Raw genomic sequence first — 12,784 nt, 5'->3', positions numbered from 1 at the left:
CAGCATCTGCACCTCCCAGGACCTCACGGGGAGGCAGATGGACACCTCCATCCCCCTCAGAAGGGAGTCCCTGACCTCTGGCACCCTGTGCATCCTCCTCTCAGGTGCTGTGGCCGTGATCCTCCCAGCTTTGAGGGCAGCTGGCTTCTCCTTGGCCACTGGGGTCTGCCCCTCACCTCCTGTTGTCAATACAGCTACCAGGTTTTTCACCTCAATGGACAGGACTTGGGGTGGAGTGGGATGGGGGAGAGCACAAGCTACTGCCTGAGGTGGCCAGCTGCCAGTCTCCTCCTCGTAGAGCAGCTGGTTCTTGGTCTGCAGTCAGCCAGAATCCTCCACCCAGATGTATCCATGCGCATTCTGTCAATTAAGTCCTCCTGCTCCCCGATGCTCACTGACAAGCCACCTCCTCCTGCAGCTCTCTGACCTGCTTCCTGGGGGACTCCCACAGCAGATACCCCTCACACTGAGCGATTCTCCCAGACTGGCTTTCCTCGGCAAGGACATGCAGGCTGCGTTCCCAGCAAGCCAAGACCAGGGCTGGCAGGGCCCGCCTGGTGCAGGCAGAGGAAGAGCTAGCAGTGGTAATGGCAATGCGCCGTTTGCTTCCCATTGTGGGTTCTTCCTTGTAGAGCACCTGGAAGGGAAGGGGGGAAAAAAAGAGGCCTGACAACTATAGCTGGGGTTGTCAGCACTTTTCTTTATCTAATTTTACTCCTGCAGCCTCAGTTGCCTTCAGAATTTTACCTGCCTTTCTGTTCTTCCCAACATCCCCTAGACTAGCCTGTCATCTATGTGACTGTCTGTTCCCGCCAGGCCTGGCTCCTTTCCCTTGCACCGATTTCTGATCGGGCAGTAGCAGAAGCAATGCTTTCAGGCCTATGATACAACTGCTGTCAGCTTAGCCCAACGGGGCGGGGCTGGCTCACGCCTGGGCTCGGGACAAGCCACACTGGGTCCCCGTCAGGCTTAAGGAAATAAAAGGTGTGTAATTTAGCTGCTGCCCCTTCAGGCAGGGCACCACCTGCAGCTGCTGGTGAGGGGCCAGTCTGCGAAGTCATTTGAGACGAATCAACCAGCAGCCCCACAACAGGCCCATCTTCCCTCAGGGAGGCTCTGGCAGACAGGAGTCTCACAAAGCTCAAGCTGCTGAGCTCTCCCTCCAAGCGTGACCCCTTCCAGTTGGAGCAGGGCTGCCTGAGCCTTAGCAACTTGTTAACCCTTCGTGTATCTATCTCTGGGTGGAATGGAAACAACCAGAACCCACTGGCTGCAGAGGGCCCAATCCAAAGCCCTGTCAAGTCAGTGGGAGTCTGTTCCTGCTGCTTCCAGGAGCCTCTTTATTGCTGCACAGACACGGACAGACCCCACCCGCAGTCAGTAATGAGCTCCCTTGCCTCTGTTTTCTCCAGCCTACCCACTCTTCCTTCCCTTGGGGAAGCCTCAGGCTTGGGCAGAACAGCTCCTCTTGCAGCAGGCTCTCTGCTGGCTGTCCTTTAAGCAGGCCACCACCTGCGTACGTTTTAGGAGGCCCATCTCCTGTGCTGTGCTTCACTCTTGGAGCCACTCAGGTGCACTGAGAACCTTCATTTTGACATTCTTGACGTCGGAGCACTTCCCCCGAATGTTCTGTTCCCTTTGGTTTGGGGTAATTATTCATGTAGTGCCTAAGTGAGCTCTGCACTTCCCAGAGCAATGCAAAACATGTCCCAGCTCTCCTCTCTGCTGGAGACTCTGGAACTCCTTGAGTGAGCCCAGCAGCTCCAGTGGGTTCTGCACCTTTCTTGGTTGTGCCTCATCCTGGAGGATTTGCTGTCAGCTCAGGGACAGCATGACCTAACTAACACAAGCTCATCTTCCCTCCCCAAGTCCTCTCGCTGCTGAGCACAACAGAGCATGGAGCCAACCACATCTTGCTGCCAGCACCCTTCTCGGAGCCAGACCCATCACTCAGCCATACCCTGAGCACCTCCTACCACCTCCTGGGATCTCTGACACGGACCTCATCTCCCTCCCCATCCAGCCAAGATCATCTCTGGTGACCAGTGCCGCACTTTACTGCCTTCCTGGTGGCCTGTCATCGCCCCCTCGTCCTTCAGGCTCATGCCAGACTGCAGCCTCTCCCAGGCAGGGACCATGCCTTGGAGTGTGAAGGCAGCACCTACCCCATATCTGAGGCTCAGAAATAGCTAACAGTCTCTAAGGCAGGCAGGGCTGGCACGAGCTACTGAAGGGCGGTTTGGAGAGCTCTGCAGAATTGGGGGTTCATTTCCCGTGCAGATAAATCTGTCCCATTGTAATAGAAACCATTTTCCCTGTCCCCTTTCCAGCTGGCAGTGTCTCAAGTGGGAAACTGTCAGCTAAATTCAGTTACCCTGGCTGCCCTCTTAGCTCAAGGCCAGTAGCACTTAACATTTGAGCACGTGGTCTGGGGTGGGTCACCCTCGGCCCCTCCCCCCCCCGAGAGGGACACTCCCGTCTCACAGCCTGTTACGCTGTAAGGCCTTGGGGGCAGGCCCAGGACAGCGGGTCAGCCCGAGGGGGGCAGGGGCAGGTCAGACACTAGCTGTACAGCCATCCTGATCAGCCAGCTGCTACTCTAACGCCAGTACCACCAGCAGCAGCCTGCATCTGTCTTGCGCTGACAGCAGAGGCAAGAAGCTGGGTTCTGTCCCTGAGCCAGCCTTGGCATTTTGGGGGGTCCCCCTAGACAGCTGCTTGTCTCTCCCCACCCTGGGACTGCAGCCCCTGCCTATGTGGTGGGCACTCAACTTTGCCCAGCTGTGCCAGAGGCAGGAGCTGGCGCTTGGTCGAGAGTTGAAAGCCACACCACATTTATACGATCATTGCAACCATTTCCACCTTTGCTACAGACCAAGCCCCGGGAGATGACCAGTCCCAGCATGCAGTGACCCTGGTGGGGCTAGGCAACAGCGACAGATGCAGATTGGGAGAGGCCCAAGCCATGCTGCTGCCTTGGGCCAGTGAGCGAAGTCTGGGCCCATCGATCCATTCAGCAGCTCTGCTCTTCTCAGGCTGGTTCCTAAGGGTGTGTCCACCCTGCAGCTGGGAGCGAGCCCAAGCAGCCGGACACACACTAGCTCTGCTTGATCTAGCATGTGAAAAATAGCAACGTGCACATGGCAGCATGGTCTGGGACCTGGAGTCAGGCAGCCTTGGACTCAGCTAGCTGGCCTGAGCCACTGCCTGCACCACCACAGCCAGAGCGATTTTAATTTTAGCTCCCACAAAGCTAACCTCAGAGGTTTCCCTCTGTCCCTGAGTAATCATCTAAGGCCCCCTTGGGAGGCTCACTCATACCCCCAGCTCAGCTTCAGCCCACAAGTCTTTGCACCATGGGCATCATAGAATCATAGGATCATAGAATATCAGGGTTGGAAGGGACCTCAGGAGGTCATCTAGTCCAACCCCCTGCTCAAAGCAGGACCAATCCCCAATTAAATCATCCCAGGCAGGGCTTTGTCAAGCCTGACCTTAAAAACTTCTAAGGAAGGAGATTCCACCACCTCCCTAGGTAACGCATTCCAGTGTTTCACCACCCTCCTAGTGAAAAAGTTTTTCCTAATATCCAACCTAAACCTCCCCCACTGCAACTTGAGACCATTACTCCTTGTTCTGTCCTCTACTACCACTGAGAACAGTCTAGAACCATCCTCTCTGGAACCACCTCTCAGATAGTTGAAAGCAGCTATCAAATCCCCCCTCATTCTTCTCTTCTGCAGACTAAACAATCCCAATTCCCTCAGCCTCTCCTCATAAGTCATGTGTTCCAGACCCCTAATCATTTTTGTTGCCCTTCGCTGGACTCTCTCCCATTTATCCACATCCTTCTTGTAGTGTGGGGCCCAAACCTGGACACAGTACTCCAGATGAGGCCTCACCAGTGTTGAATAGAGGGGAACGATCACCTCCCTCGATCTGCTCGCTATGCCCCTACTTATACATCCCAAAATGCCATTGGCCTTCTTGGCAACAAGGGCACACTGCTGACTCATATCCAGCTTCTCGTCCACTGTCACCCCTAGGTCCTTTTCTGCAGAACTGCTGCCTAGCCATTCGGTCCCTAGTCTGTAGCTGTGCATTGGGTTCTTCCATCCTAAGTGCAGGACCCTGCATTTATCCTTATTGAACCTCATCAGATTTCTTTTGGCCCAATCCTCTAATTTGTCTAGGTCCCTCTGTATCCTATCCCTGCCCTCCAGCGTATCTACCACTCCTCCTAGTTTAGTATCATCCGCAAATTTGCTGAGTGCAATCCACACCATCCTCCAGATCATTTATGAAGATATTGAACAAAACCGGCCCCAGGACCGACCCCTGGGGCACTCCACTTGACACCGGCTGCCAACTAGACATGGAGCCATTGATCACTACCCGTTGAGCCCGACAATCTAGCCAACTTTCTACCCACCTTATAGTGCATTCATCCAGCCCATACTTCTTTAACTTGCTGACAAGAATACTGTGGGAGACCGTGTCAAAAGCTTTGCTAAAGTCAAGAAACAATACATCCACTGCTTTCCCTTCATCCACAGAGCCAGTTATCTCATCATAGAAGGCGATTAGATTAGTCAGGAATGACCTTCCCTTGGTGAATCCATGCTGGCTGTTCCTGATCACTTTCCTCTCATGTAAGTGCTTCAGGATTGATTCTTTGAGGACCTGCTCCATGATTTTTCCAGGGACTGAGGTGAGGCTGACTGGCCTGTAGTTCCCAGGATCCTCCTCCATCCCTTTTTTAAAGATTGGCACTAGATTAGCCTTTTTCCAGTCATCTGGGACTTCCCCCGTTCGCCACGAGTTTTCAAAGATAATGGCCAATGGCTCTGCAATCACAGCCGCCAATTCCTTTAGCACTCTCGGATGCAACTCGTCCGGCCCCATGGACTTGTGCACGTCCAGCTTTTCTAAATAGTCCCTAACCACCTCTTTCTCCACAGAGGGCTGGCCATCTACTCACCATGTTGTGATGCCCAGCGCAGCAGTCTGGGAGCTGACCTTGTTAGTGAAGACAGAGGCAAAAAAAGCATTGAGTACATTAGCTTTTTCCATATCCTCTGTCACTAGGTTGCCTCCCTCATTCATTAAGGGACCCACACTTTCCTTGGCTTTTTTCTTGTTGCCAACATACCTGAAGTAGGGGCATAGCGAGCAGATCGAGGGATGTGATCGTCCCCCTCTATTCAACATTGGTGAGGCCTCATCTGGAGTACTGAGTCCAGTTTTGGGCCCCACACTACAAGAAGGATGTGGATAAATTGGAGAGAGTCCAGTGAAGGGCAACAAAAATGATTAGGGGTCTGGAACACATGACTTATGAGGAGAGGCTGAGGGAACTGGGATTGTTTAGTCTGCAGAAGAGAAGAATGAGGGGGGATTTGATAGCTGCTTTCAACTATCTGAGAGGTGGTTCCAGAGAGGATGGTTCTAGACTATTCTCAGTGGTAGCAGATGACAGAACAAGGAGTAATGGTCTGAAGTTGCAGTGGGGGAGGTTTAGGTTGGATATTAGGAAAAACTTTTTCACTAGGAGGGTGGTGAAACACTGGAATGCGTTACCTAGGGAGGTGGTAGAATCTCCTTCCTTAGAAGTTTTTAAGGTCAGGCTTGACAAAGCCCTGGCTGGGATGATTTAATTGGGGATTGGTCCTGCTTTGAGCAGGGGGTTGGACTAGATGACCTCCTGAGGTCCCTTCCAACCCTGATATTCTATGATTCTATGATTCTCTTTTGCTGCTTGTCCAGCCAGGCAAGGGCTGCCAGTCCAGGGGCTGGGATTGCTGGAGCCTTGGCAGAGCCTTCTACAGCTCCCCTTGCTGTTTCACCAGCCACTGCCGGGTCCCCTCCATGGTCCAGGCTGCCAAACTCCCCCACTGGCTATGGATCCTAGCCAAACCTCCAAGTGGGAGGGGGATGGGGTGTCCCACTCCTGTCTCTTGTCACCGCTCAGAGACCTTCTTCTGGCCAAGCATCTCATGGTTTATTTCACCATGTTCTCCTCCCCACCTGCACAAAGTCATGCTGCTCTGTATGTACAATATCATACGATCATTAGCTCTTTCAGCCAAGGATGGGGGATGGTATTTTCCCTGGGGGAAGATCGCACCTGAGTCTGACTGAAAAGCCTGCTTCTCTCTGTCCCCCTGTGCAAGTCTTCCTGTGCCTTTTCTACGGCTTGGTTAATTGGCTAATTAGCCTGTGGGGCTCTCCTCAGCCCATCCCAATCCACTAATTAGCACAGCCCTTTTAACCAGGGATACTCCAGAGCAACTACTTGTAGTGAGCAGCGTGCTGCATCAGTTGTATGGCTCCTCTCATCCCCTAGCAGCTATTGGTGTGTAAAATAATGCAAGAATGGCTACACACAGCCCACTGCTTCACCCATATAGGGCATGGCTCTCTCTCCCAGCTATCAGAGGAACAGCCGTGTTGGTCTGTATTCGCAAAAAGAAAAGGAGGACTTGTGGCACCTTAGAGACTAACCAATTTATTTGAGCATAAGCTTTCGTGAGCTACAGCTCACTTCTTCAGATGCATACCGTGGAAACTGCAGCAGACTTTATTTATGCACAGAGAATGTGAAACAATACCTCCTCCCACCCCACTGTCCTGCTGGTAATAGCTTATCTAAAGTGATCATCAGGTGGGCCATTTCCAGCACAAATCCAGGTTTTCTCACCCTCCACCCCCCCACACAAATTCACTCTCCTGCTGGTGATAGCCCATCCAAAGTGACAACTCTTTACACAATGTGCATGATAATAAAGATGGGCCATTTCCTGCACAAATCCAGGTTCTCTCACCCCCTCACCCCCCTCCCAAAAACCACACACACAAACTCACTATCCTGCTGCTAATAGCTCATCCAAAGTGACCACTCTCCCTACAATGTGCATAATTAAGGTGGGCCATTTCCAGCACAAATTCAGGTTTTCTCACATCCCCCCCACCCCCATACACACACAAACTCACTCTCCTGTTGTCACTTTGGATGGGCTATCACCAGCAGGAGAGTGAATTTGTGGGGGGGGGGTGGAGGGTGAGAAAACCTGGATTTGTGCTGGAAATGGCCCAACTTGATGATCACTTTAGATAAGCTATTACCAGCTGGACAGTGGGGTGGGAGGAGGTATTTTTTCATATTCTCTGTGTATATATAAAGTCTGCTACAGTTTCCACGGCATGCATCGGATGAAGTGAGCTGTAGCTCACGAAAGCTCATGCTCAAATAAATTGGTTAGTCTCTAAGGTGCCACAAGTACTCCTTTTCTTTCTCCCAGCTATGGGCCTGACCTAAGGGGACATGGCATGCAGGACAGCTACCCCTCCTGCTCTTAAAGCAGTGGCTCTCAACCTTCCCAGACTGCTGTGCCCCTCTCAGGAGTCAGATCTGTTTTGTGTACCCCAAATTTCACCTCACTTAAAAACTACTAGCTTATAAAATCAGACATAAATTACCAAGTGTCACAGCACAGTATTACTGAAAGATTGCTGCTTTCTCGCTTTTACCCTACAATTATAAAATACATCAACTGGGATATAAATCTTGTGCTTACATTTCAGTGTGTAGCATAGAGCAGTACAAACAGGTCATTGTGTGAAATGTTAGTTTGTACTGACTTCGTTAGGGCTTTTTCTATGTTAAAACTAGGCAATGGTGTAGCTGAGTTGATGTACCCCCGGCAGAGCTCTGTGTACCCTGGTTGAGACCCCCTGCCATAAGGGATGTACTGTGTCCTGTAGCCCAGGAGAAGCCTCCGAAGCATTGACCAGTAGCCCCACAGAGCCCAGCCCTGAGGCACACCCAGGAGTCTGTCCACAGAGGCTGAAATGCAGCCGTCGCACTCCCTGTAGGCCCTGCCCTGGGTGGCTGGGTCGCTCTGACAAGGTTAGGCCCAGAAGCCCCAGCTCAGGGGCATGGCCCACTTTGCTGCCCTGGTTTCTCTTTGCTGACTGACCACAGCCACCCAGAGCCGGGCATGGCCCTCCTGAGCCTGCGTCCTGCGGCTGCTTACAAAGTGATGCTCACCACAGCCCTGCCTGCAGGCTCAGCAGGGGCTTTCCAGGCCCCAGCTCCCCTACTGCCGAGTGTCATCCACAGACCCAGGGTTCAGCTGGGTTCAGCCAGAGCCTGGCAGGAAAGGGCCATTCAAGCTGCTGGGCGCTCGGCCCGGGGGGGTGGCACTGCCTCTGCCATTGGGTTTGTAAAGGAGGAGGAACCAGTGGAAAGTTTCAGCAGATGGGAGCAGGAGGCAAAGCAGGGAGGGGAAGAAGCAGCAGGGTGAGGGATTTAACAGCTGTATTTACCCGTCACTGGAGAACCGGTTCTTCCCAGGCTGGGCACAGCACCCTCTGCTGACGTGACCCAGCATCCATGTGGCCCCATAGCAGTGGGGAGGGGGCCAGCATGGGGCTTTCAGGCTACAAGACATGTTAGTAAACAGCGACATTCCGAGCCTTGGTCACGTGGATGGAAGCCACGGGGATGTGTGCTGTGCAGGGCTGTGCAGCGGGTTCCTGGGGGCGGGGAGGTGTTACCCCACAGACAATTCCATCGAGTAACGAGCTCTCGCTGCACAGGTACTAACCGGCAGCGGCAAAAGGCCAGGTCACAGTGAAACAGCATAATGCCCTGGGGATTCTCCAGCACAGCCTCTCTCCCGGATCCCTGCCCAGCCATACCACCTCCTCATGGGCCCAGGAGCCATGGCAGGCAAGGCAGAGCCTTAGGCACATGCCACAAGGAGCCCAATAGCCCCACCCCAAGCCTTGGAGTGGCAGCAGGTTTTGGAATTCACCCCCCTTGGAGCTGTCGGTGCAGGCTCTTTGCAGACTCAGGCACGAGTCAGTTACACTCCAGTTACATGTTCAAGCTTTTCTTTACATCCGGGGGGCTAGCAACAAAGTTTGTTTTTTAAATGAAAGCTGAGATTCTGGTCTCGTCAAATGACACCAGGAGCTGGGCCCGTGACTTGGGCTTTTAGTGCCTCCGCCTTAGTCTGGCCCTGCCTGGGGCAAGCCAGGCTGCTGGGCTGAGGAGACTCCTTGCCTCTGCCCTTGGTGTTTTGCAGTGAGCACCGTAACACCTGGCCCATTGCTGCCCTTCTCCCTCCTTGGCCGGGGAGTTGCTGCACTGCTGCTGGCCCACACAGCCCACCAACTTGTGCGTGAAGGGCTCTGGGAGAGCAAGAGACGCAGCAGGCCCTTCCACATATGTATGCCCTGGGCCAGTGACTCCCCAGACAAGCAGGCTAACCCCACCTTACTGAGGGCAGGCAGAGGCAGGACCAGGCCACAGGGCCAGGACAGGGTGCCGAGAAGGAGAGCAGCCAGTGGACCAGGGCTTTCATTCCAAAGCAAATGAGCCATATGCAGTCCAGGCGGAGGGGAGGTTGCTGCTTACAATCTGGTGTGTTTCTGCTGTGCGGTGTCCTGCTTTTAGGTTTCTCAGACCCGCTTGCCCTTCCCACCAGGGACTGTGTGTGCTGGGTTATTTCTTCTTGTAAAACCATTGTTCTCCTGGTCTGGGGAGGTTGGAACTAGTTCAGACCTGGCTGTGCTCTGACGTGGCCCACAGCCAGTGCCCCATTCACAAGACAAGCCATTTCTGAGAATCTCTTTTTTGCAACCAAAACATTTCTCATTTCCTTTTCTCTCTAAACTCAAAATGTGTCACAGAGCTTTGGCTCAAACCTGCCCCAAGAGTTTTCCAAGGTAGGTGAAGTTGGGGGATCTCAGTGCTATTGACCTGTTTTTGTAATCTGTCCAATTGTCTGAAAGCAGAACCCCAACTCTGGTCATCTCAAATCCAGCCACACCCTCTGCCATCTCCATCTCTCAAACACCAGATCATCTCAAACTGCCCCATCACTCAGACACTTGGGCACGAAGTCCTCAGCCCCCAGAAAACTCCAACCAGTGCCAAATGCTGCAGTGTGTCTCAGCAACATGGGCTATCAGGAGCATGTCACACCTGTCCTCCTCTCCCTGTGTTGGCTTCCCATAGAACATAGAGTTGAGTTCAAGATCTTTGACCAGATCTTCACTGTGCTCAAAGCCCTGGGTGCAGGATATCTAAAGTTCCAGGAGCCAAAAGTTCTGGGCCATGGGCTGGTTGGCACCTCTGCTCTTCTGATGCAGGAGAACTGTTCACCACCAGAATAAAGTCCCTGTTTGTGGCATGAACTCCCCCAGGAACTAAAAGCTAGCACTGACCTCACCAAATTCTGTTCCGAGTGCCTGGCACACTTCCCCAGCCTGCCTTTGTTAGTACAGACCCAGAGCACCATGCATGTGTCAACTGATGCTTTTTTTTCTTTCTTTCTCCAAATCTCTACGCAATTTCCTGCTAAGAGTGAAAGGGATAAAGAACACGCCCCATGCAGCAGATGTCAGTTAAATGACTTCATGCACCGGAAGGCAGAGGAGAAGGGCAGGATAAGAACCTGAAGAGAACGGAAAGCTTTACAGCTCTGATATGGGGGCCTCAGATGGGAAATCAAGAAAGCCCAAACTGAGCAGGGGTCCCCAATCTTCTGCACCGTTTCAGCATCTTAGACTGATCCCAGATAGCAAAATGCTAAGTACAGGTGTGAACTGGCTCACGATAACTGCTCATCATTGAAAAACTCCTTACACAATGTTCTTCCAATTTAACTTATTCCTACAAATGCACCAACACCTACAAATCCAGACAAGTTTGGCATTTCTATCTTCAGTCATTGGCATTATCCAAGCACAATGTATGGGAGAGAGGGCATCCTGGATGCACACATAACCCCAAAGCAGTGAGCCAATTTAGCTGAAAAATTAACATAAATCCTCTTCTGTGGGTTATAAAGGCAGGGACTTGAGCCTCCTTTGTAGCACATGCTCCCCACATGCCTAGACCAGAGAATGTATGTACATGCTGCAGTCTGAAACCCCCACCGCGCCTCAGGAATCCTCCCTGGTGGGTCAGCCGTTCGCATGCTCCCCTCACACAGCGCTGGCTTTGCGATGCACTTCTTTTCAAGTGTGGGCTAGTGGGCAGAGCAGGGATTGGGAGTCAGGGCTCCTGGGGTTAGTCCTGATTCTGCAGCTGAATTGAGCAGGTCACTCAATCACAAAATGTGCTTCCCCTGGTAGGCGTGGAGTGCATAGTCTTCAACGATCAGTACCTGACCTGTATGTGGGGCAGCAAAGCGACACTGACAGCCAATTACTCGCTCTATTACTGGTACATTCCCCCAAGGTAGGTGACTCTTCTTTGGGGCTGGGCTACTCTTACCTCGTCCTGTGGGTTGTGTTCCACGTTAGCATGACCCAAGCAGCCAAGTGCAAGGCCAGTAACCATCCTCCAGGAAGTGCGATGGGTTCCCCAGCAGTGCTCAAGTACCTTGTTATGCATTATGGGGCAGTCTTTGTGCCCAGCCTTAATGCAGAGCTGGAAGCAGTGGGAAAGTTTCCCACTCCTGCCACCAGTGAGGCTGGAGGTGGGGAGAGTGGCTCTGCCAGGCAGTCCTGTGGCACTGGAGCACAAGAGGGAGTGGCTGAGACGGGGCCTGTAGGCAAGAGGGCACGCTGCGGGCGGTGCCCGCGGGCTGGGGGGAGTGAAGAGCAGAGCTCTCCTGCTCTTGGCACTTCCCGCAGAGTCCCTGATCCCACCAGGGAGGGTCCCTAAGAGCCAGACTCTGAGGCTCAGGGAGCTAGGGCACTGCCGCAGCAGAACCCCTAAGAGGCCAGCCTGGCAGCTTCGGGAACCCTGGAGAGTGCTTGTTTCATGCCATCCCAGGACTGAGCCCTCCCTGCCTGACACGCAGGGCCATGCTGCTAACGGCACCCAATGGGGAACAGGCTTCTCTTATGGGCACTTCATGTCTTCTGTGACACCACCCTTGGAGCCCCAAGTACCTGGAAAGGCTGGGGTCTGCACCTCAGCCTAGCCTCCAGTCTAAATAGAGCCAGTGAATTCCCCATTGGGTGACACAGAATCGCACCAGTGCCTGTCTAACAGCGCCAAACCTGCTCCTCAGCCCCAGAACCAAGCCCAGAGCAGAAGGTGCATTCAGAGCCCTCCCCAGGCACACGGAAATCCTGAGAGAAGAGGTGCATTGCACCCAGCACAAGGGCTGGGGGCTGGAGTGCACAGCAGAGATCATTCAAAAAGCAGAGCTGAGGGCAGCATCCAAGGACCCCAGCTTTGCAGTTTTCTGCTGTCCTTGATTTCTGAGCTCTCCCCGTAACCCGCTCTGTGCCTTAGGAGTGAAAATCACATGCCAGTTGAGGAATGCAAGCACTACCTCCAGGAGGAGGGCATCAACACGGGCTGCTGGTTCAACCACAGTGAGATTATCCAGTTCCGCCCCTTCTACATCCACGTCAACGCCAGCCATGGGGGCAGGAGCCTCATCATCCCCACCAAAGGCATGAAGCTGCAGGACCTAGGTATGGAAGAGCACAGCTCCGACTGCACCAGCGAGCTGACACCCATGGTCCATGCTGGTGCAGAAGCTCCATACAGGACACTTCCTCCCCCACTCTATGGTCCCAGCCCAGCAGCCACGGTACATCAGGAATAGGTGAAGGGAGGCTGTCACTATCGGCCACACACTCCTTGGGGGCCAGTGGGATGACAGGGAGGAGAGAAATAACAGGTTTGCGTTATTCCAAAAATTCTTGCTTCATTAGGAGGCACTGTTGTCCCTCAGTCCCAATGGCATCTCCTGGGTCAAGTCATATTTGATGATTACGGAGCAGCAGCTGTTTCTCAGCAAAGGAGAAG

General features: G+C 53.2%; 1 protein-coding gene across 3 annotated transcripts in view; it reads left to right on the top strand.

Annotated features, from left to right (window-relative positions):
- IL2RG (interleukin 2 receptor subunit gamma) overlaps positions 1-12,784 on the top strand; it is a 49,240-nt gene that overhangs the window by 28,412 nt on the left and 8,044 nt on the right. For 2 of the 3 annotated variants that reach the window (XM_073358641.1, XM_073358643.1), the window contains 2 exons: positions 11,149-11,254; positions 12,263-12,447. In XM_073358641.1, coding sequence (XP_073214742.1) covers positions 11,149-11,254; positions 12,263-12,447 — 291 coding nt within the window. Of the gene's footprint in view, positions 1-10,374; positions 10,611-11,148; positions 11,255-12,262; positions 12,448-12,784 lie in introns of all 3 variants that reach the window. The other variant, XM_073358642.1, reaches the window with a different exon arrangement.

This window comes from Lepidochelys kempii, chromosome 9 (assembly GCF_965140265.1).
Source record: "Lepidochelys kempii isolate rLepKem1 chromosome 9, rLepKem1.hap2, whole genome shotgun sequence".
Classification (NCBI taxonomy): domain Eukaryota; kingdom Metazoa; phylum Chordata; order Testudines; family Cheloniidae; genus Lepidochelys; species Lepidochelys kempii.
This window is presented reverse-complemented; position numbering and strand designations above follow the sequence as displayed.